At 46.3% G+C, this 26,087-nt stretch overlaps 1 protein-coding gene across 15 annotated transcripts in view; it reads right to left on the bottom strand.

Moving 5' to 3' along the window:
* DUS2 (dihydrouridine synthase 2) overlaps positions 1-26,087 on the bottom strand; it is a 55,976-nt gene that overhangs the window by 4,361 nt on the left and 25,528 nt on the right. For all 15 annotated transcript variants that reach the window (XM_012437351.2, XM_064383206.1, XM_064383203.1 and 12 more), the window contains 9 exons: positions 22,089-22,180; positions 20,873-20,916; positions 18,732-18,792; positions 13,159-13,206; positions 8,218-8,283; positions 7,963-8,033; positions 4,162-4,248; positions 3,222-3,390; positions 501-622 (listed from right to left, as the gene is read on the bottom strand). In XM_012437351.2, the coding sequence (XP_012292774.1) occupies positions 501-622; positions 3,222-3,390; positions 4,162-4,248; positions 7,963-8,033; positions 8,218-8,283; positions 13,159-13,206; positions 18,732-18,792; positions 20,873-20,916; positions 22,089-22,180 (760 nt within the window). The remainder of the gene's footprint in view (positions 1-500; positions 623-3,221; positions 3,391-4,161; positions 4,249-7,962; positions 8,034-8,217; positions 8,284-13,158; positions 13,207-18,731; positions 18,793-20,872; positions 20,917-22,088; positions 22,181-26,087) is intronic.

Below are 26,087 nucleotides of genomic sequence, written 5' to 3'. Positions count from 1 at the left end.
GTGTGGAGGTCTGGAAGCAGACAGGTAGACAGGGAGCTGTGGGAGCAGTGGCTAGGCCAGCTTGTGAAAGGCCTTAAGTGTCAACCATCTGAGCTAGAGCTGCACCTAATCTAGAGGACCAAGGGGTGGCCTCTCAAACTGTAGGGTTATGGGTGTGACTGCAGGTTCAAGCCAGAGGTTCCATTCTACAGCCCAATTCTTCTGACCACTGGTTCCTGGTGGCCTGGCCTGTGACCATCCCATTTACAGAAAAGCCCCTTCCTTTGCATTCTTCTATCCTCCTAGCGCCCTAGTTCCCAGAACTCTGCTGATCCGTCCAGGGATGGGACATTTCAAAGCTTTCAAAGAATCCTCTTCTGGGAGGCAAAGCTATACCATCACTTCACTCCTCTACATCCACATCCAGAAGCTGTGTCCCTGGTCCCCTAGTGGAGTCAGCTTAGGGCTCAAAGTCAAACCTGGGCAATAAGGACAGATGGACATCTCATTGTGCCTCTTACCAAATTTCCTGGGAAGACTGGGCAGCATGGAGCAACCTTCCCTGGGGAGACTCCAACTGTTCTCGTAGCATCTGGCACAAGCAGTACTTAGTGTTGGTATAGTGGTTGTCATACTGCACCGCCTGAGAGAAGAAATGACTCACCTGATGCCCAGGCAGGCTCTAAGGCCTGAGCTATGCTCTGATGGCAGGGAAAGGGGTTCCAAGAAGGCATCAGAGTTGTGTGTGAAGCCAAGGCAATGGGACCCCCATAAGAAGAACCACCACTGGCCAGGAGCAGTGGCTCACATCTGTAATCCCAGCACTCTGAGAGAACAATGCAGGAAGAGTGCTTGAGGCTAGGAGTTCAAGAGCAGCCTGGGCAACATAAGACTCAATTCTACAAAAATTAAAAACAAAATTAGCCAGGCATATTGGCACACACCTGTCGTCATAGCTACTAGGGAGGATAAGGCAAGAGAGTTGCTTGCACCCACGAGTTTGTGGCTATAGTGAGCTATGATCATGCCACTGTACTCCAGGCTGGGCAACAGAGCAAGACCCTGTCTCTAAACAAACAAACAAACAAAAATAGAGTCACCCCGACCTTGGCCGTCTACTTCTCCAGATAATGGTACAAAGCTTGAGGATCACAGCCAAGGCCCACGGTCAGGAGCACACTCTCCTGGACAGCCTGACTGGGGTCCCAAAATGCCGAAGTCCCCTCCTACTTCAGCCACCACAGAGGACCTACTGCCAAGTATCTTCCAGGGTAGGGAGGAGAAACACACCAAATTCTGGCATGGCAGGTCCAGTGCCAGGACAGGGGTGAGATTCTTCTACTCCTTCTCACCAGAAAGGGCACCTTCCCTTCCACATCTTGAATAGCCTCTAACTTCCCTCTACATGGGTAAAGCACAGCACCATTTAGTTCACATGTGTTACTCATCACTACATTTATCTATACAAGTGTGAGGTGTAACTGTCACCATCACTCCACAGACTATGAAACGAAGGCTCAGGGAGGCAAGATGACTGCCAGGGACACCGACTGGAAGCCGGCTGGCTGGGGGCAGGGCAGGAGAGCAGTAGTGGGTGAAGGTGGCCTTCCCCAGCCCTCCAGGACACCCTCCCATCCCCCACCCCCTATGCTGCTCTAGTAACTCCACCTGGGCCTATGACTTCAGTGCCTGGAAAGGTGCCACGGCATGCTGGGGACAAAGTGGGAAGTAAGTGGGGAAGCCCCGGCTGGGGGCGGCAAGTCTTTGATTCAGCTTGTTTGGCAAGAAGGCACCTGGCTGAACCAGAAGCAGCCCTGTCGATGCTTGAAAGCCGCTCCCTTTCTCTGTGATAACACACCCTCTTGAGGAGCTGCCAAGGGATGGCTCAGCAGGAATGATAACATCACCTTTCACCCAGTGAGCAAGCTCAGCACTGCTCAGCACATCTTCTTGGCCACAGACTTGCCAGCTGGCCAAAAAGCTGGACAGCTGACCTGGGCTGGGGCAAGCCCTCCTTTGCCATGGAGCTATCCCAGACCATTGGAGAGCTGGTGGTCACCAACATGCCCATCAGGACACCAGAACCAAGGGTGAGGGCTGCAGCATTAAACAGGAGATAGGACAAAGGCTGCCCAGTTCTGGACACGGACGTCAGAGCATCTTACCATCCCAGCTTGCACAGCCATGGGAACACTCACAGACCATGGCAACCACAGGCACTCCCAGGCAAGAATGGACCCTAGGACTGAAGAAGGGATGTAACTCTGCTCTGGGCAATGGCTGTACCCTCTGCTCGACTCAAGTCACTGAAGAATTTCAGGACCACTCACTGCACATCAGACATGTGCAGCTGATCATAATCCCACAGAGTTCCAGAGTTGTGCCAAATAGACAAAGCAAGTGAACTCTTTATTTTCTTTTATAGGGAAATGCCATTGGCACTACCACTGACCTCTCAATAAGAAGAAAGCGGTTTAGGAAAGGCCAATCCTAGCCTGAAAATGCTGATAGAAAGACCTCATCTCTGTAAAAAAATAAAAATAAAAAATTAGCTGAGTGTGCAGGCACATGCCTGTAGTCCCAGCTACTTGGAAGGCTGAGGCAGGAGGATCACTTGAGTCCAGGAGGTCAAGACTGCAGTGAGTCATGATTACGCCACTATGCTCATGCTTGGGCAACAGAGCAAGACCCTATCTCAAAAAAAAAAAAAAAAAAAAAAAAAGCTGTTCCCTAAGTAGAGGGTTATGGTTAAAGCATTCGGGGAATCAGCAATAGAAAAATTTTAGAAGTGATTTTGACAGATGAATCAAATCAGGTGAGAAATTTCTCAATGGCTCCTACTGGCTGTGGCTGCTCCTGAGCCAGCCTATAGGCACACATGCCTTCAGTGATGCAGAACCCACAGTCCAAGTGAATGGGCCTTTGTATGTGCAGCATGTGAGAAAAAGAAAGATATATATCATGTGTTTGGGGCTCCAACAGCATCCTGGATCTAGAAGGTCCTTGCTATGACCTGCAAACCTCCGGAAGCTTTAGGAAATGGTAGAGGCATGCCCCCCAGCATCCTCTCTTAGCACCACAGCTGGGGAGACCCAAGACAGCAGTGAGCTAGTGCAGCTACACTACATGAGCTAAAAAGAAAAGGAGAGGAACAGCAAGCGCTGGGGGCTCACTCAAAGTGCTCTCTGCAGGAATGTTAGGACAGTGAGAAATGCTTGTTTTGAAAAAGTACAGAGACGTACGTATCTGATGTATTTCTGCATGACCTCCTCCAGGGGCCGCAGACCCTCCTTGAGAAAGATAGATGGGTTCCACATGGCCGCTCGAGCCACCATCACGGAAGAGGCTGCCGTGGCTTGTCGAAAGTCCTCTATGTCCGAATACTGTTGGATGTGGTCATGAGATCCTCCACTGAAAAGCAACAGGAGGGTTAAGGGTGTCCCAGTCATGGAACCTATCAGCATTTTCAGAAAAAGGCAACTCTCAGATCTGCCACTGATTAACAATGTGAATTTGGCCAAGTCCTTTCAGCTATCAGAGCTTCAGTAAAGTGGAGATTAGAATCCATATCCCGGGCGAGGGGGCAAAAAAAAAAGGGGGGGCAAAAAAAAAGAATCCATATCCCATTATGAAGTTAGGAGCACTAACTGAGATAATATATGTAAAGTGCCAGGCACTTAACAGGTAATCCAGGAAATTTACTTTCCTTGCCCCTCATCTAAAACAGTGGCTACAGCCAGCCCACATCTGGAGACATGGATCTATAACTGGGCTACTGGGGCTACAGGAAAACCCCCAAGCTGAATGGGCCACTTATATGTTCTCTGAGGGCTAAGTCAAAACCCTGGCGAGGGGAACAGACACCTTGGTGATCACGAGAGGAAGGAAGGAGGCCCAGTTAGGTCATACTTTGCCCTCCCCGCAGCCTGCTGCTCCAAGAACCCCCTGCTCTGTCTCTATACATTTCATCAGGAGTCAGGTGGCAGCCTCAGTCCAGAGACAGGCATGCAAAGGGGAGGGTCTTAGGTGGCAGCCGAAGCAACAGGGTCTGGGGTCTTGTGGGAAGCTGTGCCCTTTCCGAACCACCCCAAAACTTTTCACTCTAGGGAAGGGTGGGCCTGGCTACCACCAGGCCCTTAGCTCTGTGGGACACAGAGTACACGATGAAGAAAGGGGGCTTACTTGGCTATGACAGGAATGGAGAGGGTATCAGCAATGGCTTTGATGACTTCACAGCTGACAGGATGCTGAGGTCGCTCCTCCCGCTTCCTTGGAGATAGAGAGATGGGGCTGAGGGCTGAGGGCTGAGCACCAAAAGCCATGTCACCACTCACACACGGTTACCTCAGCCAAACCTTACTGTCCTCCCCACTGAACCTCAGGAAGGCCAGGTGGTCATGTGGCCATCAAGGACAGGTAGCAGGGGATGGCTCTCCCTGACCTCTGGAGAAGAACTGTGATGGGCAGGAGCAGCACAGCTCGATGCTGAGATGGCAAGTCCAGCTCTTGGAGGCCTGCAGGTGAGGCCTGGCTGCATGGGGGGGTGAGGTGGCTGGCCTAGCTCCCAAGGTCGTGTTGCTTTGCCCTGCTGCCTTCCCCTTGCCTCTGCCAGAGAAGAGGGACAGGGCCATAAGAGTGCTGCCCCTACTGTTCCAGTCCTGCCCTCTCCAAGGGACTGGGAACAGCTGCTGCTGCTCATACTGGCCACTCCCACACAGCTGCCAATGCCAAAGCCAAGATGCACAACTGATCCTAGGGAGAGGCACCTGACACAGGGTAGGCCCCGCACCCAGGGCAGGCCACGGACCATGGCTGTCACACCAAGGCACAAGGGAGGCAGGACCACAAACTGGGGCCTCTCCTTCCAATGTCAACTGCAAGTTCTTATGCATGAGTGAGTTTTAGGGCTGCTGATGTGAGGCCTGACCTGAGCTGTGCTTAGAAGCAAAGCAGGCAAGACAGTTGACCAGATAGCCTTGTCCAGCTCTTGTCTGAGTATGACCCCTCTGCTATACTTTTCAACAAAAGGGTCAAGGGCCACAGGACCTCAGAGGGCCCTGTCAACCTAGCCTCTACCTCTGTCTCCCTACATCCCCAGTAGTCGGATTTAGCCCATCCTAACAGCTTTGATAGTCAGAAAGGGCTTCCTCAAACTCACCCAAATCTGTCTTTCCAGTGTTCCCAACGACTGTTAAAAAATAATAGCTTCCTTTACTAAGAAAATACTGGCTTCCACAGAAACCAGATAACCAGGTTTTAAAAAAAGAAAATAAAATAAAATAAAATACTGTCTGGGCAGGGTGGCTCACACCTGTAATCTCTGCACTTTGGGAGGCTGAGGTGGGTGGATCACTTGAGGTCAGGAGTTTGAGACCAGCCTGGCCAACATGGTGAAACCCCATCTCTACTAAAAAAAATACAAAAATTAGTTAGGCACAGTGACATGAGCCTGTAATCCTAGCTACTCAGGAGGCTGAGGCAGGAGAATCGCTTGAACCGAAGAGGCAAAAGTTGCAGTGAGTCGAGATCCCACCACTGCACTCCAGCCCAGGCGACAGAGCGAGACTCCATCTCAAAAAAAAAAAAAGAGAGATAGAGAGAGAGAGAGAGAATACTACATGCCAGGCACTGTGCCAAGAATTTATATTCACAATCTCATAAAAGCCTTGGGACAACCCTATAAAGTAGAAATTACCTTAATTTCCAAATAAGGAATGTTATGCTCAGAAAGGTTAAGTGATTTCCCAAGGATATACAGCTAAGAAGCAGCAGAGCTGGGATCTCAAACTAGGGAGTCTGAATCCAAAGCCTCCTGCCTTGGGAAGAAGTATTTTATTTATTTATATATTTTTTGAGATGCATTCTCACTCTGTCACCCAGGCTGGAGTGCAGTGGCACTATCTTGGCTCACTGTAACCTCCGCCTCTCGGGTTCAAGTGATTCTCCTATCTCAGCCTCCTGAGTAGCTGGGACTACATGCGCCTGCCACCACACCCAGCTAATTTTTTGTATTTTTAGTAGAGAAGGGGTTTCACCACATTAACCAGGATGGTCTCGATTTCCTAACTTTGTGATCTGCCCACCTCAGCCTCTCAAAGTGCTAGGATTACAGGCGTGAGCCACCGTGCCCAGTGAGAAGAAGCATTTGTGTACATGTGTGTACTCCTCCCTCCTGGCTTCAACCTAAGCAGCTCTGCTTTGCTCTGCTTTGTACGATGGGAGTTCTGGGTTCCCTTCTCTAAAAATGCTGTAAGAGCACAATCAATAACCCGGGCTCTTCCTGTAAGACCCCTAAGCCCAAAGGAACATCACTTAGAGAAGAGAAGTCACTCTGGCCCAGGTCTACTGATCTGAGATTCTGTAAAAGTACATCCTGGACACAGGGAACAAGTACAATTGATAAGCCAAGGGTGGCCTTCAGAACCTCAGCTCTGAGCAAAGAGTATATTAGCTACAGCTAGGATTGTTTAGTCATTATGATATCTGGCAGTCCAACAAATACAGACAAGAGAGGCAGAGCCTTTAGGCCAGGCGTGGTGGCTCACGCCTATAATCTCAGCACTTTGGGAGGCTGAAGCAAGTGGATCACGAGGTCAAGAGTTCGAGACCATCCTGGTCAACAGTGTGAAAACTCGTCTCTAAAAATACAAAAATTAGCTGGGCATGGTGGTGCACACCTGTAGTCCCAGCTATTTGGGAGGCTGAGGCAGGAGAATTGCTTGAACCCAGGAGGCAGAGGTTGCAGTGAGCTGAGATCGCACCATTGCACTCCAGCCTGGGTAACAAGAGCAAAACTCTGTCTCAAAAAAAAAAAAAAAAAAGAAAAGAAAAAAAGAGGCAGAGCCTTTAAAAGAATAGGCCAGGTGCAGTGGCTCATGCCTGTAATCCCAGCACTTTGAGGGGCTGAGGCAGGTGAATCACTTGAGCCCAGGAGTTTGAGACCAGCCTAGGGAACATAAGGAGATCCCGTCACTACAAAAAAAAAATAAAAACTTAGCCAGGCATGGTAGCATGCACTGTAGTTTCAGCTACTTGGGAGGATGAGGCAGGAGGATTGCTTGAGCCCAGGAGTTTGAGGCTGCAGTGAGCTATGACTGTGCCACTTCACTCCAGCCTGGGTAACAGAGCAAGACTCTCTTGAAAAACGACAATGAAAAACAAATAAACACAGCAATCTGTCTGTGATTATTCAAGGGATAAGTCATTGTTTAATACAACAGAAAGAAATTGAGGCTGGGCCCAGTGGCTCATTCCTGTAATCCCAGCACTTTGAGAAGCTGAGGTGAGTGGATCACCTGAGATCAGGAGTTCGACACCAGCCTGGCCAACATGGTGAGACCCGGTCTCTACTAAAGATACAAAAATTAACTGGGCATGGTGGAACACACCTGTAATCTCAGCTACTTGGGAGGCTGAGGCAGGAAAATCGCTTGAACCCAGGAGATAGATTACAGTGAGCCAAGACTGCGCCACTGCACTCTAGCCTGGACGACAGAGTGAGACTCCATCGAGAGAGAAAGAGAGAGAGAGAGAGAGGAAAGAAGAAAAAGGACGGACGGAAGGTGGGGAGAGAGGGAGGGATGGAAGGAGAAAGAGAGGGAGGGAGGGAGGTTGGTTTTCTCATGAAGGTCAGTATTCCACCATGTACTGGCTACATGGTATGATTTTGAGCAAATCACTCAATCTCTAGCATTTACACATCCTGATGTAGAGATGTTTCTCCTTTCTTAGTCTCACTGCATCTCTAAACCTCAGTACCTACCCACAACAGGCACTCCATGAATGAAACAAAGGCAAATGCAAGCCCATTCTGGGTCTGCCTGCCCTCAAGACTCATAGGATGTCAAAGAGCTAGGCAGAGGTAGGCTGAATATGTAAAAGAGAAATTGGCTGTCACTTGGGGTGACAGATCAATTAAGGAAGGATCACTAAGATGGGTGAGGACCTCCCTGGCAGTCAGTCACTAGAAAGGTGACCACTCACCTCCCATGAACCGCAATGGCAGCAATGCCAGTCCTCTCTATCCGCTTCACAAGACTCAGGGTATCTTCTAGCTGAGGAAGAGGATCACACAGGATGGTTACTGAAGCTCCTGGAAGGAGCAGCTGCTGGCTTCTAAAGTAGGCTCAACTCCATTCTCTCCTCCAAGGCTAATTTAACACCTCAAGAATCATTCACAAACCCAAATCCAACATCACCAGAGAGGATGGACCTTCAAATGTAACACACCATCCTTACCGATGGCAGGATGCGAATCTTGCAGGTCACAGGTCTGCGTGTCCCTTTAACAAGAGTGCTGAGGATCTGCAGAGAGGAAAACATAAGATCACCTAAGTCTTCTGGAACAAACCACTACAGTGACTGTACTAATTAACTCTGCTACAGACTGTGCATTCTGGTGCATGAACAGTTTGTGTATGTGTGAATGCATGTGTGTGTTTGTTACACACATACACACATAAGCTCCATGAGGCAAAAAGGGCCTGTCTTTGTTCTACACTGGAGCCCCAGTACCTGCCTTGCACCTAGTGGTATATACATATTTGTCAAATATACTGAATGAATGAGTGAATGGGTATGCGTGCACACCTGTGTGCAGCTCAGTGACCCTTTGCCTGGACAAATACCAGAATTATATGGAGAGCTGAAGAATTACAAACTCTTGAATTCCACACTGTTATTTCCCAAATCAGTATCTAGGGGCAGGGCTTAGGAATGTGTGTTTTCAAAAGGCTGTGCCCAACACACTCCATCCCGTCCTCAGTATCATTCTGACCTAGTCTTGGTTAAGAACACATGGCTGAAAATGAAAAAAAGAACACATAGCTGACTGGGTGTGGTGGTTCACACCTGTAATCCCAACACTTTGAAAGGCTAAGGTGGGAAGATTGCTTGAAGTCAGAATTTTGAGACCAGTCTGGGCAACACAGCAAGACCCTATTCCCTTTTTGCTTGTTTGTTTATTTGCTTTGTTTTGAGATAGGGTCTGGCTCTGTTGCCCAGGCTGGAGTACAGTGGCACAATCTTGGCTCACTGTAACCTCTGCCTCCCAGTCTCAGGCCATCCTCCCACCTCAGCCTCCAGAGTAGCTGGGACCACCATGTTGGCCAGGCTGGTCTCGAACTCCTGAGCTCAAGTGATCCACCTGCTTCAGTCTCCCAAAGTCCTGGGATTACAGGCATGAGCCACTGTACCTAGTCCATCCCTGTTTCTATTAAAAAAAGAAAGAAAGAAAGAAGGAAAGGGCAAACAGCTTCTTTCCTGGGTGAAAAGAATGTTCCCTGAGTGTTGTTCCAGGACTTGCAGGGTGAGGGAACAGGAAGCTCTTAAAGGCCTGCATTCCCCTTTAGGGGAGTCAGATATACATGAGTGAAATTGGCAAAGGAAAAGATAATGTACTCAACATATTTAAAAGTACTTATCACATAGCAATTGCAAAAGATTTCAAAGAAAGATCAAGAAGTCATGCAGGAAAGTAACAGGGAGGTAGCAAGACCAGACCATATAAGAATCAGCGATAGAGAGGTGTAGATGACACTGCCTGGCTGTGGCATTGCTATCTTCTTTTCTCATCAAAAATTTCAGGCCAGGCAAGCTGGAAGAAAGATGATCCCAAGAACCCTCTTCCAAGAACTGGATCTCGTCTAGCAGAGCAGGGGCTATCTAAGTGGCTGCTGCCAGTTTTAATTCTAGACAGGCGGGGGCAGCAGAGAGTCAGGTTGCAAAAACCAGTAACGGAGGCCTTTCAGGGACAGGCTGAGGCAGGCCATGCCAGAATACATCAGACCAAGAGGCTGGGCTGACAGACAGGTGGACAGCTCGTGAGCAAGACAGGACCTGCTGGCCCCACTGCCAGGAAGGAACAGCCCCAGATGCTGCCCCAGGAGGCAGACTGGGCCTGAGGTCTTAGGGTCACCCTGGCAGGCCTTAAAGAGGCACTTACTTTTTAAGCGGGGGGACTACTAGGTTCATCAAGAAATACAATAAAAATTCTCATTCTAGTCCCATCCTTCATGCTCAAAGCAACATCTCTGAAAGGTTCCTTTACAAGTGCTCACTTAGAATCCTCTGACATTTGTCAATTTAAGCAACGCCAGCTGGTCTGATCCAATTCTATATCTTGTAGAACTTCCTTTTGCTGTATTTTATCCAAATAGAGAGCTATTTGGATAGCTCTCTATTCAGTATAGTACTCTCTTCAGTATTTCTGTGTGTTTCGTGTATGTTAAGGACTAGGAAGGAAATTAGGTAACCAAAACCCTAGCCACTTGCAAGGGTCACACTGAGGGGAAATGGCAACTAGAGACTGTCTACTGGCCAGGCTCTCCAGATCCAAGTCTTTGGGGAGAAAGAATGAGAGACAAGACCATACATGAGCAGAGGAACAGCACATCTACCTACAAGCGGGCTTGCCTCAATAGACCCACTGGCCAACTGAAGAAAAGCAGATTCCTTCACTCCCCTGGTTTCTGGGAGGCAGCAGATGAGAAAGTATAGGCCTGGAAAGCAGTGAGACCTGAGTTCAAGTCCTGGCCCTGCCAATTGTCAGCCATGGCCCAGTGTACACAAGGGGGAATGCCCTGAGCACATCTGTAATCCCAGCACTTTGGCCAAGGCAGGAGGACCATCTGAGGTCGGGAGTTTGAAGCTAGCCTGAACAACATGGTGAAACCCTATATCTACTAAAAACACAAAAATTAGCTGGGCATTGTGGTGCATGCCTGTAATCCCAGCTACTTGAAGGCTGAGGTAAGAGAATCACTTGAACCCAGGAGGTGGAGGTTTCAGTGAGCTGAGATCGCACCACTGCACTCCAGCCTGGGCGGCAGAGTGAGACTCCCTCTCAAATAATAAAAATAAAATGGAGATTCTTAATCCAGGGAGCGTATACCAGAGTTACCTGGTAGAAGCTTTCTCAAAGAGATTGATATCCTGCTCTCCACCCCTATTCACCCCAAGAGTCTGCAGAATTCTCAACAGATAGCATCCTTTGTTTATAACTGGGGTAAAATTAATAGCACAAAATTTGCCATCTTAAACATTTTTAAGTGTATAATTTAGTGGCATTAATTACATTCACAATGTTGTACAACCGCCAACGTTATGTATTTCTAAGGTTTTTCATAACCCCAAACAAGAATCTTTGAGAAAATTTCTAGAGGTGGTCCTGAGATACTCCCATAGATGGAACCATGGGCCTAAAACACCAAGCCTGGAAGGACCCACAAAGCTCTCACCCAGGTCACCCAGTTTGCCAGCATAGCCTGGACCTGAACTGAATCCAGCCCCTACACCTAAGCCACATCTGGCTCTGTTGTGGAAGCATGCAATCTCCCCACCATGGGGCAAACCCCATCTATCAGTCCAACCTGGACCATCTAAATACCCAACCAGAGGAGTAGTGGAATGACCTAAGCTTCTGAGGTTGAGTGTAGCTCTGCTGCCTCCTGGATGAAATTTGCCTCATTCACAGAGGGGCAGTAGAGAGGACAGAGCCAACAGCCTGGATCTGATAAGAGAGGAGACTGGAGGATAACAAAAACGCCTGTGTGCTCATGTTGTGAACCACATCCTCCCTGCTGGGGCCCCCTCTCCTAAGTGTGGAAACCAATTTGACATCCACAATGTCTACTTCCACTCCACCCTGCACGGAAGTGTTTAACGGGAGATTTCCAAGTTGAGGTGCCTATTGACCTGACGCTTATGAACTATACCCAGGTACTTTTAACCTGAAAAGCTACTGAAGAGGGTGCTGACACTAGAAGTCAGAAAAGACTATGGCTCACAAGCTGGCTATGCCTGACACTTACTTACTATATGATCTTAAATTATTTTCTCTCTCTGTGCTTTATTGTTCTTGATCAAATGAAGATAAATGCCAATCCTGTTTACTTCAAGGGGTTTCAGGATCAAATGAGAGGTACATTATGGCCAGGTGCAGTGGCTCACACCTGTAATCCCAGCACTTTGGGAGGCCGAGGTGGGTGGGATCACCTGAGGTCAGCAGTTCAAGACCAGCCTGGCCAACATGGCGAAACTCTGTCTCCACTAAAAATACAAAAATTAGTGAGGAGTCATGGTGGATGCTTCTAATCCCCGCTATTCAGGAGGCTGACACAGCAGAATCACTTGAACCCTGAGGCAGAGGTTGCAGTGAGCTGAGATCATGCCACTGCACTCCAGCCTGGGCGACAGAGCAAGACTCTGTCTCAAAAAAAAGAAAGGCACATTATACAGGTACACTACAGATATAGTATCTCTGGCTACACATGGGAAAAATGAGAAGGTACCAAGCCAGCAAGCACAGTGGTCTTCCTATGCCCCAGAGCCCGCAGGGCTGGAGGAACATGCAGGGTTGAGCTGCTGACATGGCACCCAGCACCAATGCCAGCTCTCATTGGTGGTGCCTGAGTCTCAAGTCACTCTAGCCTGGGAAGCAGGATGAGGCTTAAAGCCCAGACAGGGAAGTAGCGAGAGAGAATGAAAAGGAAAACAAAGAAGCTAAAAGGAAAGAGTTGGCAGACTGGGAGAGGAACTCAAAGGATATGGATGGCATGGCAGAGAATGTCACCACCACATGCCCTGACAGCTCACAATGCCAGGTAGTAAATGCCAACTGGTCCCCAGGGCCTCAATAAGCTAGCCTACAGAATCAACAAAGAAAGGGGAACAGAGAGATTAACTTCAGCTTGCTTCATCTGACGCTGGTCTGGCCTGCTCTCCAAGGGCTGAGGTAGACTCCGTCAGGACACAGGAGACCCACTCCTGTTCTCATCAAGCCCCCTGGGAGAGGCCAATCCACCCACACACATACAAACACACCTGCCACTGAACCTGTCCTCACCACAGGTGGCCTGGTCTCTGCTCTCAAGACCTTCCCAGAAGGGAGACAGGCAATACAGAGGAGGTTCTGAGTCCTCCAGCCACCTGGCTCTTTGTTGACATGTCCCTAGCTCTGGGCCTTTTAGGAACTTCAAGCTTGCTGTGGGCTGGCTCAGGGGTTCCCAAACTTGGCTGCACATCAAAATCACTGGGAAGATTTTTTGGAAATCACTAGGCCACAGGTAGAGAAACTGGATGGACATCAGTAAATCTGGTATTGGTGGAAGGAGGTGTTGTAGACAACTGTAGTTTGGAGCTGTGTTTGAGGACCCCTGCTTTCACCCACGTAGGACTTACCTTCTCAATCTTGTCAGGGTCTGACAGCAGAGCAGCTCCCATTCCTCCCTAAGGAGAAACACAAAAGGTCTTTTACAGCTGGAAGACAGCATGGCCCTCTCCATGGGATGGGATGTGGCAACTGGGCACTACCGAGGCATTCACCTCCAAGACACAAAGGCCCACTGGCAACTGGCACTTCTTTAAACAAGTAGGAAGGCAGCAGTATCTATGCCCATAACATCTGGGACTAAAGTGTGACAATTTTTTTTTTTTTTTGGGACAGAGTCTCACTCTGTCATCCAGGCTGGAGTGCAGTGGTGGAATCTCGGCTCACTGCAACCTCTACCTCCCAGGTTCAAGTGATTCTCCTGCCTCAGCCTCCCAAATAGCTAGGACTACAGGCACGCGCACCATCACACCTGGCTAATTTTTTTTTTTTTTTTTTTGGTATTTTTAGTAGAGATGGGGTTTCACCATGTTAGCCAGGCTGGATGGCCAAGAGTGATGAGTTTTAAAATTTATAAGCTGGGCATGGTGGCTCATACCTGTAACCTGTAATTCCAGCACTTTAGGAGGCTGAGTCAGGCCCATCACCTGAGGTCAGGAGTTCGAGACCAGCCTGGCCAATATGGTAAAACCCTGTCTCTACTGAAAATACAAACATTACTGGAGTGTGGTGGTGTGCTCCTGTAGTCCCAGCTATTCAGAATGTTGAGGCAGAAGAATTGCTTGAACCCAGGAGGCAGAGACTGCAGCGAGATGAGATTATACCACTGTACCCCAGCCTGCGTGACAGAGCGAGACTCCATCTCGAACAAAAAAAAGTCATAATTCTGATCCCCTTGGTAAAACCCACAGATCTATCTAGAAGTGGGCTATATAAAACTTATTTTTCAAGACTGCTCACTCCCTAACCCAGGCCTCCATGTCTTAATACACTAAATCCCACCATCTCCCAAGCCCTTAAAAAAACAATGAATCACTCTTCCTTTGAAATAAGATCAAATGCGCCTTCTTCCTGTCATACCCACTGCTTGCATAGGCATCACCGCCACCAGCAAAGCCACTAAGATGCACACAACTTACAAATTTTATCTAGGCCTTTCTCTTCTGCCAGCAACAACGTCCCAGCCCAGACCCATGCCCAACTCTAACAAAAGTCCAGGAAATGGAAACCACCAACCCACGCAACCACTAGACTCTTGATAATAGCAATGGTGGTTGCTCTTTATGGTGAGTTACTGGTGATTTTCCTGCTCTTTCCTGTACTTGTCTATATTTTCCAAGTTCTGGCAATGGTATTAATTACTTTTATAATGGGGGAGGGGGATCTTTAAAAATCTGAATCCATTAGGAGTGAGATGAAGGCAAAAAAACCCAATTAAAATAAATATATGCTGCCAGTATAAAGATTACATACTAACAAATGTTCACAGAATGTGCTCAGAAGTTTTAAGTTCAGTTATTACACTTTAAGTTCATGTTTAAGGATGACAAATTGGAATCAGAGAGGACATTAAACCACCACAGACTCAGCTAAGCTGAGCCTGGATTTTAAAGAATGGGTAGACTGGAAAATCCACCAACCCTGGATTACAATGGTCATAAAAGAAACCTTGAAGGCCTTGAGGAAGCCCTGGCACTCCCTCTGGCTCCATCTGTCCTTCCACTCACACATATCCAGCCCTTCCTTATAGAATCACAGGATCTAAAATTCAGTTTCACTGCCCCTTCCACAATAATGACTTTCTCAACAATGAAATTTCCTTTCTTCCTTCCTTTCTATTTAACTTGCTTGCTTTTTTGAATAAGTAAAACATTCAAAATTTAATTCAAATGGGTAATGAATAAGAAGCCTCCCACCCCAAGGAATGGGAGACTTTTCAATCTACACTTTCTTTGTGTGTGTGAGATAGGTTCTTACTCTGTGGCCCAGGCTGGAGTGCAGTTATGTGATCTTGGCTCACTGCAACCTCCCAGGTTCATGCAATTCTCCTGTTTCAGCCTCCCAAGTAGCTGGGACTACAGGTGCATGCCGCCACACCTGGCTAATTTTTATATTTTTTGGTAGATACAGGGTTTCATCCTTTTGGCCAGGCTGGTCTTGAACTCCTGACCTCAGGATCCACCTGCCTCAGCCTCCCAAAGTGTGGGTATTACAGGCATGAGCCACCGCACCCAACCTCAATCTATACTTTTTATCTGGCTTCAATTCTTGAACCATGAGAACACAGCAGATATTCAGCTAGTATATACATGCATGGCATACTGGTTGGTATCTCTTCTGACTGATCAGTGCCAGTGCTGTGCCAGTTAATTATTTTCAGTAGCACCTCTGTAATGGGAATTTACTACATATGCATAACCAAATAAAAACTTACGTTTCTTCCCCAGAGGAAACCAATGTTACTAGTTTCTTGTGCGTCTCTGCAAAAATCTTCCCTGAATAAACAAATAAATATATATATATATATTCATTCCCCATCCTCCTTATATAAATGGTATAGTACCATTTAGACAAGGTAGTATATAATTCTGCTCCTAGCTTTTTTCACTCTACAATATATCAGGGAGATCATTCCAAATTTTTTTTTTTTTTTTTTTTGGACAAAGTCTCACTTAATCACCCAGGCTGGAGTGCAATGGTGCAATCTCAGTTCACTGCAACCTCTGTTTCCTGGGTTCAAGTGATTTTACTACCTCAGCCTCCCAAGTACCTGGGATTACAGGGATGCACCACCATGCCCAGCTAATTTCTGTATCTTTAGTAGGGATGGGGTTTCACCTGTTAGTCAGGCTGGTCTCAAACTCCTGATCTCAAGTGATCCACCCGCTTCAGCCCTCCAAAGTGCTGGGATTATAGGTGCAAGCTACCAAGCCCTGCCTCCAAATCAATTTAACTCTGCTCCTCACACAATTTAGGAACACAAAGAAGTAATCAGAAAAGAGCAAAACAGGCCAGGCGCAGTGACTCACGTCTGTAATCCCAGCATTTTGGGAGGCCAAGGTGGGCGGATCATGATCGAGGTAGGACGTTAGAGACCAGCCTGGCCAACATGGCAAAACTCTGTCTCTACTAAAAATACAAGAAAAATTAGCCAGGCGTGATGGCGGGTGCCTGTAGTCCCAGCTACTCAGGAGGCTGAGGCAAGAGAATCACTTGAACCCAGAAGACGGAGGTTGCAGTGAGCCAAGATCACACCACTGGCACTCCAACCTGGGCAACAAGAGCAAGACTCCTTCTCAAAAAAAAAGACCGACGATACCTAAAGTAGAAGTCCAGATGATCATTACCCACCAAGGTTTTCAATCCTGCACTCCTCTGCTTCTTCATCAACTCCCACTGGACAAACCTCTGGTCAAATCAAGGTACTCAGGCCTCCATGTGTCTACCTCATATTCATCCCCAGGGCCCTGCTTATGCCACACCCTCTGATTACAGGGTCCCAAATCTCAGCCCAAGGACCACATTTCCCTATAAAATTCCAAATTTAGGCTGGGTGCGGTGGCTCATACCTGTAATCCCAGCATTTTGGGAGGCCAAGGAGGGTCAATCACCTGAGGTCAGAAGTTCAAGGCCAGCCTGATCAACATGGAGAAACCCCACCTCTACTAAAAATACAAAACTAGCTGGGTGTGGTAGCACATACCTGTAATCCCAGCTACTCAGGAGGCTGAGGCAGGAGAATCGCTTGAACCCAGGAGGCACAGGTTGCGGTGAGCTGAGATCGTGCCATTGCACTCCAGCCTGGGCAACAAGAGTGAAACTCCGCCTCAAAAAAAAAAATTCCAAGTTTAAGGGCTACCTTTCCTCTCCCTTCTCTGGGCTACCATAGTCTGATCTCTTCTGATATGACAATGGGAATATTTGCATTGCATTCACTTTTTTTTTTTTTTGAGACAGTGTTTCATTCTTGTCACCCAGGCTGGAGGGCAGTGGCATGATCTTGGTTCACTGCAACCTCCACCTCCCAGGTTCAAGCAATTCTCCTGCTTCAGCCTCCTAAGTAGTTTGGATTACAGGTACACATCACTATGCCCAGCTAATTTTTTGTATTTTTAGTAGAGACAGGGTTTCACTATGTTGGCCAGGCTGGTCTCAAACTCCTGACCTCAAATGATCTGCCCACCTCAGCCTCCCAAAGTGCTGGGATTACAGGCATGAGCCCCCATGCCCAGCCTTTTTTGTTTTTTTTAACTTTTAAAAATTTGTACAGACAAGGTCTCACTTTGTTGTCCAGGCTGGTCTCAAACTCCTGGGCTCAAGTGATCCTCCTACATCAGCCTCCCAAAGTGCTAGGATTGTATGTGTGAGCCACTGCACCCAGCATCCTCTCTTTTGTTTTAGTGTATATCTCAGATGTTTTCCTTTTTTTTTAATCCTCCTCTGGGCTCTCTAGGATATGTGTCTCAGTTTTATTCATGAAAAGACAGAGCCCTGTCCACTTTATTTTTCTCTGTACTTTCTTTTTTTTTTTAAATAGAGATGGGGTTTCACCATGTTGGCCAGGCTGGTCTTGAACTCCTGACCTCGTGATCCACCCATCTCGGCCTCCCAAAGTGCTGGGATTACAGGCGTGAGCCACCGCACCCGGCCTTTTCTCTGTACTTTTGCATTGTTTTATTACTTGGGCATGAGTTCTCTCTCTCTCTCTCTCTCTCTCTCTCTCTCTCTCTCTCTCTCTATATATATATATATATATATATACACACACACACACACACACACACATACATACACACACATACACACAAATATATATAATTATATAAATAATATATTTATATAATACATAATATGTAATTATATATTATTATATTATATATCATATGTAATAATACACCTATATATTACATAATATATAATGATATAGTATACATTATTTATATAAGCTATAATAAAAATATAATCTATGTATGAACATATGTGTATTTGTATGTTTGTGATATATGAGTGTGTGTATATATATAAACCACTTGAGGGTAAGTTATATATACCATATCCCTTTACTCCTAAATATTTCAGTGTGTATTCTTGTGTATTCTTATTTTTTTTTGAGCTGAAGTCTTGCCCTGTTGCCCAGGCTGTAGTGCAATGGTGTGATCTCAGCTCACTGCAACTTCTGCCTTCTGGGTTCAAGTGATTATCCTGCCTCAGCCTCCCGAGTAGCTGGGATTACAGGCATCTGCCACCACACCCAGTTAATTTTTTGTATCTTTAGTAGAGACAGGGTTTCATCATGTTGGCCAGGCTGGTCTTGAACTCCTGACCTCGTGATCTGCCTGCCTCAGCCTCTCAAATTGCTGGGATTACAGGCATGAGCCACTGCGCCCTACCTCAGTGTGTATTCTCTAAGAATAAAGATATTCTGTTACATAACCACAGAAGAGTTATCTTCATAAGGTTACACTGATACAGTATATTTAGCTAATATACTATGGTTCCCTATTCTAATTTTGCCAGTTCATCTAATAATCTAAACTTTTTGAGCATTTTCCTCGTCTAGTACAGAATCCAGTCCAGAGTTATGTCTTGTTAGCCTCTTCATCTGCATCCTACATTTATGAGGAGTATAAAGAAATCAGTTTACCTTGGTGGAATATTCTTTTGGACAGCCCATGTTGACATCAATACCAGCCACATCATTTTCTCTGGAAAAAGATGAAGGAGTAAAGGTAATAAATATTGAATTAGAGGCAAGAAGGTGGAATTAAAGGCATAGATATGGAATTAAAGGCAAAGGGTCTGTGTTCATGAACCTCTTACCCTGTCCCTGACCCTATGAAACACACCATCCCCCCAACCCCCAAGGCCGGGCGCGGTGGCTCACACCTGTAATCCCAGCACTTTGGGAGGCTGAGGCAACAGATCACGAGGTCAGGAGTTTGAGACCAGCCTGACCAACATGGTGAAACCCCATCTCTACTAAAAATACAAAATATTAGTCAGGCATGGTAGTGCATGCCTGTAATCCCAGCTACTCGGGAAGCTGAGGCAGGAGAATCACTTGAATCTGGGAGGCGGAGGTTGCGGTGAGCCGAGATCACGCCATTGCACTCCAGCCAGGATGACAAATTGAGACTCTGTCTCAAAAAAAAAAAAAGAAACATACCAAGCCCCAATGACAGAAGCTGAAAAATGGGAAAGAAACCCGTCCCTAAAATGTGCAACTGTCTCATCTCAGCAGAGAACCAGAGAAAAGATATAATGTATGCACACATCTATAAAAGGCTAGATGCAGAGAGGACTTTGCCACTTTGGAGTGGTATTGGATAACTCAGACGGGCACACTGAACTTGGCTGAGATAGTAAAAGCCATTTGTCAATGCAGAAAAGTGACATGAGCCTAAGAGCTCTTTCCCAGACTACAGCTTCTAGTGGAAGTTATAGCACTGCCTTTGTTGGCTGGGCTGCACAGATGGTTTAATCCAAACAATTCTCAGATATAAAAAGAATCCTCACTCCATCCTCTGGTATGCATTTGGTTGGTGCAAAAGTAATTGGGGTTTTTGCCATTACTTTCAATGGCAAAAATATTAATACCTAATATTAACCTAAATATTAATTCCTAGTTAATAGTCTGTGATCAGCAGCAATAACTGCCTGAGTTCCCTCTTACTCTCTCTGTAATTGTAACAGTAGCTAACACTTACTAAGATCTCACTATGTGCCACATGCTACAAAGACATTTAGATGCATTATTTCATTTACCTTTCCCTATGCCAGAGGTTGGTAGCACTATTTTATAGAAAATTCTCAGTGAGATTAAGTGACTTACCTCAGGTCACACAGTTAACAAGTAGCAAAACCAAAATTCCAAACCTGGTCTGTCTTAATTTCAAAACCTATCACATTAACTATAGCACTCTCCTGCCTTTGTTTTTGTTTTTGAAAAGTCTCACTCTGTTCCCCAGGCTGGAGTGCAGGGGCGCAATGAGGGCTCACTGTAGCCTCGACCTCCTGGGCCCAAGTGATCCTTTCACATCAGCCTTCCAAGTAGCTGGGACCACTGGCATGCACCACCATTTTCGTAGAGATGAGGTCTGCCTATGTTGCCCAGGCTTCCTGTCTTTGTTAATTCAGGAAGCAATATGTTTTACCTATACTTTGATACTTAAAGCTTCAGGACTCACAGTCATGGGAATCCCTGGAAAGGGAGTTTCAAATAAATACAAAAAAACAGCTCCCCCCAATATGCACAGAAGGTGTCTGGGATCTAGACACTGTGGGTACACGTGAGTCCCAGGCCAGCCCTTGGATGCCACAAACAGAGGGAAACCAGACACTCTTAACCTGAAAATAGAAGGTAATGGGCTAGAAGGCAGAAAGGTGGGTCACCTCCAAAGTCACCAAGATATTAAAGCCTCACAGTTCAAAGGAGAGACAAAGGCAGTGTTAAAGATGGAGGAGGGGCTGGGCATGGTGGCTCACGCCTGTAATCCCAGCACTTTGGAAGGCCGAGGCGGGCAGATCACAAGGTCAGGAGTTCAAGACCAGACTTGCAAACGTGGTGAAACCCCGTCTCTACTAAAAAATATAAAAATTAGCTGAGCATGGTGGCTCATGCCTGTAATCCCAGCTATTTGGGAGGCTGAGGTAGGAGAATTGCTTGAACTGGGATCCTGGAGGCGGAGGTTGCAGTGAGCTGAAATTGTGGCACTGCACTCCAGCCCAGGCTACAGAGCAAAACTCTATCTCAAAAAAAAAAAAAAAGATGGAGGAGGAACTTACACAAGCCTGGCCACAGCAAGGGCTCGCTCTGCATCTGAAGTCCCCTGGGAATACAAAAAGTTGCATCAATCACTGTCCTGACACAGGTACACATACACTGACAAACACACTCATGCAGTACACATACACACAACACACACACACTCCCGAACACAAGAGTCAGTCTGGCTTTCTCTTAAACGGGCAGCCCACTAGACTAGCTCACTGCCAGAAGAAAAAGGTAAACTTTGAGGATCTAGAAAATATTATCAATACTATGATTACTTTCAAACATATAAAAAACTTTAAAACATCTGATAGTGACCATTCAAATACCCACCATTTAGATGCTACAATTAACATTTTGCTAGATTTGCTTTATCACATGTTTACCCATTATCAATTCTTTTTCTTTTTTTTTAATAATTTTCCTTTTTCTTTTCTAGAGATGGGGTCTCGCTATGTTGCCCAGGCTGGAGTGCAGTGGCTATTCACAGGCGCGATCCCACTACTGATCAGCACGGGAGTTTTGACCTGCTCCGTTAATCTGGGCCAGTTCACCCCTTCTTAGGCAACCTGGTGGTCCCCCGCTCCTGGGAGGTCACCATATTGAGGCCGAACTTAGTGCAGACACCTGATTGGCATAGTGCACTACAGCCCAGAACTCCTGGGCTCAAACAATCCTCTCACCTCAGCGTCCCAAATAGCTGGGACTACAGGAACGAGCCACTGTGCCTGGCTGTTATCAATTTTTCAGAAACCTAAACATCATTCAGGATGTTTCTGAAAAAGCACCAAGAAATGCCCAAAGTGAGAGAAGAGCATTACAGAGTCATCACAACTCAAACACAAATCTTAACCACTCTTGAGGAATCCTGATTTCTTTCTATGAGAAATATACATAACTACATAAAAACAAAGACTATGATCTGAGTAATCAATGCTAGGGATTAAAAAAATAGAGAAATCAGGCCAAACAGACAATTCCTACAAGTAAGTAAATTAAATTTGAGACTAGAGGCATATAAGACTGTGATAGTTTGATTTCCTTAAACTGTCTCCAATAGTGCAATCACTCATAACTGGCCCTTTGGAAAACATTAAAGTGGAGTCTTCAGGAAGCCACAGTTGTGCAATGTAGCCCAGCCATTCAACACTGGCCTGGCACAGGGGATGAGTTAGGAAATCCCAGGGGATGGTAAGCCTCAGGAGGACATGCAGCAATGGGGTCTCTCACCATCTGGAAGACAACCCTGTTCTGCTCTCTTTCACAGGTGCGGAAGACAACTCGATCATCAGGGGCAACAAAGTCCACTGTGCTGAGCACCTCTGCAAGAAAACACAACACACAGGGCCACTCAATGAAGATAAAAGTTCAACCCTAGCCTAAGCCCTGGAAGAAAACACAGGCAGAGTGTGAGCTTGGAGGGGAAAGAGATCTTAAATGTATACCATTCTTACGAAAAATACTATACACGTGGGAGGCTTCTGTGATGATAAGGATGGTCTATTTCCTGACCTGGGTGATGGTTGTTCATTTTGCAATTATTTGTTAAACTGCATGTTTGTGTTTAATGTACTTTTTCTGAATGGTGGTTAACATTTTACAAAGTTTAAAATGTTGAAACAGGGCCAGGTGTGGTGGCTCACACCTGTAATCCCAGCACTTTGGGAGGCCAAGGCAGGTGGATCACGAGGTCAAGAGTCCGAGATCAGCCTGGCGAACATGGTAAAACCCCGTCTCTACTAAGAATACAAAAATTAGCCAGGCATGGTAGGGCATGCCTATAATCCCAGCTACTCGGGAGGCTGAGGCAGGAGAATCACTTGAACCTGGGAGGCAGAGGTTGGGCAATAGAGCAAGACTCCGTCTTGCTGGGCAACACAGCAAGACTCCATCTCAGGAAGAAAAAAAAATTTTTTTGAAACAAAATGTACATACATAGCTGGGCACAGCGGCTCACGCCTATAATCCCAGCACTTTGGGAGGCCAAGATGAGTGAATCACTTGAGGTTAGGAGTTCGAAACCAGCCTAGCCAACATGGCAAAACCCCATCTCTATTAAAAACACAAAAATTGGCTGGGCGTGGTGGAGGGTGCCTGCAGTCCTAGCTACTCAAGAGGCTGAGGCAGGAGAATTGCTTGAACCTGGGAGGCAGAGGTTGCAGTGAGCCGAGACCGCGCCACTGCACTCCAGCCTGGGCAAGAGAGGGAGGCTCCATCTAAAAAAAAATCTTTTAATGCACATACATGGAAATTTGTCTATGTTTCAGATTTGGCCAAATTTTCCCAGAAAACGTCACTCTGAAGTTCAGCAAATTTACTATCTACTTACAGTAAGACAGGTCCTGTGAGTGGAAGGTTACTGTATTACAATCATCTCCATTGCTATTCATAGTTCCATATTTGCAAATGTGCCTCTTTGTTAACATTTATTTGTGATCCCAAAATCAATACTTGAGATGTGGCCGGGCTCGGTGGCTCACGCCTGTAATCCTAGCACTTTGGGAGGCCAAGGCGGGTGGATCACCTGAGGTCAGGAGTTCAAGACCAGCCTGGCCATCAAGGTGAAACCCCATCTTAATTAAAAAAAAAAAAAAATACTTGAGATGTTTTCATGGTCATCCAAGGACAGGCACAGAGTGGTGAAAGTTTTGAGTTGCCTGATGTGCATACTCCCAGCTGAGCTCAAACAAGGTGATTCTCAGCCTTCTCCCTTCAGCTCTCATACTGTCACAAGAGTCGTTTTTGTGGTGTATTTCATGCCACACTTCTGCATATTTATGCTTTTTGTTGGTGATCTCACTGTTTAAAATGGTCCCAAGTGGCTGGGTGCAGTGGCTCACACCTGTAATCCCAGCACTTTGGGAGGCTGAGATGGGTGGATCACCTGAGGTCAGGGAATTCGAGACCACCCTGGGCAACATGGTGAAACTCAGTCTCTACTAAAATTTAAAAAAAAAAAAGCTGGGCATGGTGGTACACGCCTGTAGTCCGAGCTACTTGGAAGGCTGAGACACAAAAATCACTTGAGCCAGACAGGCAGAGGTTGCAATGAGTTGAGATCACACCACTGCACTCCAGCTTGGGCTACAGAGTGTGATTCTGTCTCAAAAAAAATAAAATAAAATGGTCCCAAGCATACTGCTGAAACATTGTCTAATGTTCCTAAGCACAAGAAGACTGTCATGGGCCTTATGGAGAAAATATACATGTTGAATAAGCTTTGTTTAGGCATGAAATTACAGCACTATTACCCATGTTAGTGGGTTCAATGTTAATCAATGGTATATATTAAATAATATGCCTTTAAACAGAAACACACAGCCGGGAGTTTGAGACCAGCTGGGGAACATAATAAGACCCCCATCTCTACAAAAAATTTAAAAATTGGCCAGGAGGGCCAGGCACAGTGGCTCACACCTATAATCCCAGCACTTTGGGAGGCTGAGGCAGGAGATCACGAGGTCAGGAGATGGAGACCATCCTGGCTGACACAGTGAAACCTTGGTAATATTCTCTACTTAAAATACAAAAAATTAGCCGGGCATGGTGGCACGTGCCTATAATCCCAGCTACTCAGGAGGCTGAGGCAGGAGAATTGCTTGAACCCGGGAGGCGGAGGTTGCAGTGAGCTGAGATGGCGCCACTGCACTCCAGCCTGGGCAACAGATCGAGACTCTGTCTACAAAAAAAAAATTGGCCAGGCATGAAGGTATGCACCTAAAGTCCCAGATACTTGGGAGGCTGAGGCAGGAGGATCATTTGAGCCCAGGAGTTTGAGGCTGCAGTGAGCTATGGTCACACCACTACACTCCAGCCTGTGCAACAGAGTGAGACCTGGTCGCAAAAAAGAAACCAAAGAAAAACAAAAAAACACACATAAAACAAGGTTATGGACTGATAAGTTGATGAAAATATGACCAGAGGCTTGCACAAACCTAACCATATATTTCCCCCACGGTCAATGGTTCAGCATCCGCTCATTCAATGTTCATAGCACCTTTATAGAAATAACAACTGCACATAACGAGAAGCGACTGTATTTTATCTGTCAGCTTCCCAAAGAAGCTCCACAATAGATGCTACCATTATTAGCTTTTAAAGATGACTATACATGAAAGAGATTGAACATGGCAGAAGTGAGAATATGCCTCTCTCAAAGGCTGTCTTGAGAAATAAATGAGATCTTTGATGCACTTAAAGCATTTCCATACATGGAAACTGTTATTATCATCCCAGCATTCAACAGATTAGAAAGTTTAAAAGGGTGGGGTAAAGGCGATGACATGTTGAGAGAGGTAATCAAAGTGATCACTGACAGAGACAGCTCATGACTGGCAATAAGAAGTAACCACGAAATCTTTGTGTGTTTATAATGCAACTCTGTTTATAACAGCAAAATACCGGGAACCCCTGTTAAGGCTCTGGTAAAATCAATTCTGACATAGTTGCCTATAGGTACTGACATGGGCAGATATCCTAATAGAAAAGTAAATGGCAGCCAGGCGTGATGGCTCACACCTGTAATCCCAGCACTTTGGGAAGCCGAGACGGGTGGATCATGAGGTCAAGAGATCGAGACCATCCTGGTCAACATGGTGAAACCCCGTCTCTACTAAAAATACAAAAATTTAGCTGGGCATGGTGGCGCACGCCTGTAGTGCCAGCTATTCGGGAGGCTGAGGCAGGATAATTGCTTGAACCCAGGAGGCGGAGGTTGTGGTGAGCCAAGATCATGCCATTGCACTCCAGCCTGGGCAACAAGAGCAAAACTCCATCTCAAAAAAAAAAAAAAAGAAAGAAAAGAAAATGGCAAAACAACATGTGTTGTATGATCTCATGGGGTGGGGAGATATATACACACACACGCATTTTTTTCTCCTTATCCAAACACTACCTTGATCTAGAAGAGGGATATACATAAACATGTCATATTTTGTACATACACATTACTTACTATATGTATAGAAAAACACACATTATTCCTCTTTCTGATTACCTCTTTAGGTGTAGGATTATGGAGGATTTTTATTTTCTAGGTTACACAGATCTATAATATTGACTTTTTATCACACAGAAAAAATATATACATTTAAAGTAATTTGGCTGGGTGTGGTGGCTCACGCCTATAATCCTAGCACTTTGGGAGGCTGAGGTGGGTGGATCACAAGGTCAGGAGTTCAAGACCAGCCTGGCCAACAGGATGAAACCCTGTCTCTACTAAAAATACAA

This window comes from Aotus nancymaae, unplaced genomic scaffold (genome assembly GCF_030222135.1).
Source record: "Aotus nancymaae isolate 86718 unplaced genomic scaffold, 86718_ANA_hifiasm-v0.15.2.pri h1tg000030l, whole genome shotgun sequence".
Lineage (NCBI taxonomy): Eukaryota > Metazoa > Chordata > Mammalia > Primates > Aotidae > Aotus > Aotus nancymaae.
The sequence above is the reverse complement of the archived record's forward strand: the minus strand, read 5'-3'. Positions and strand labels throughout refer to the sequence as shown.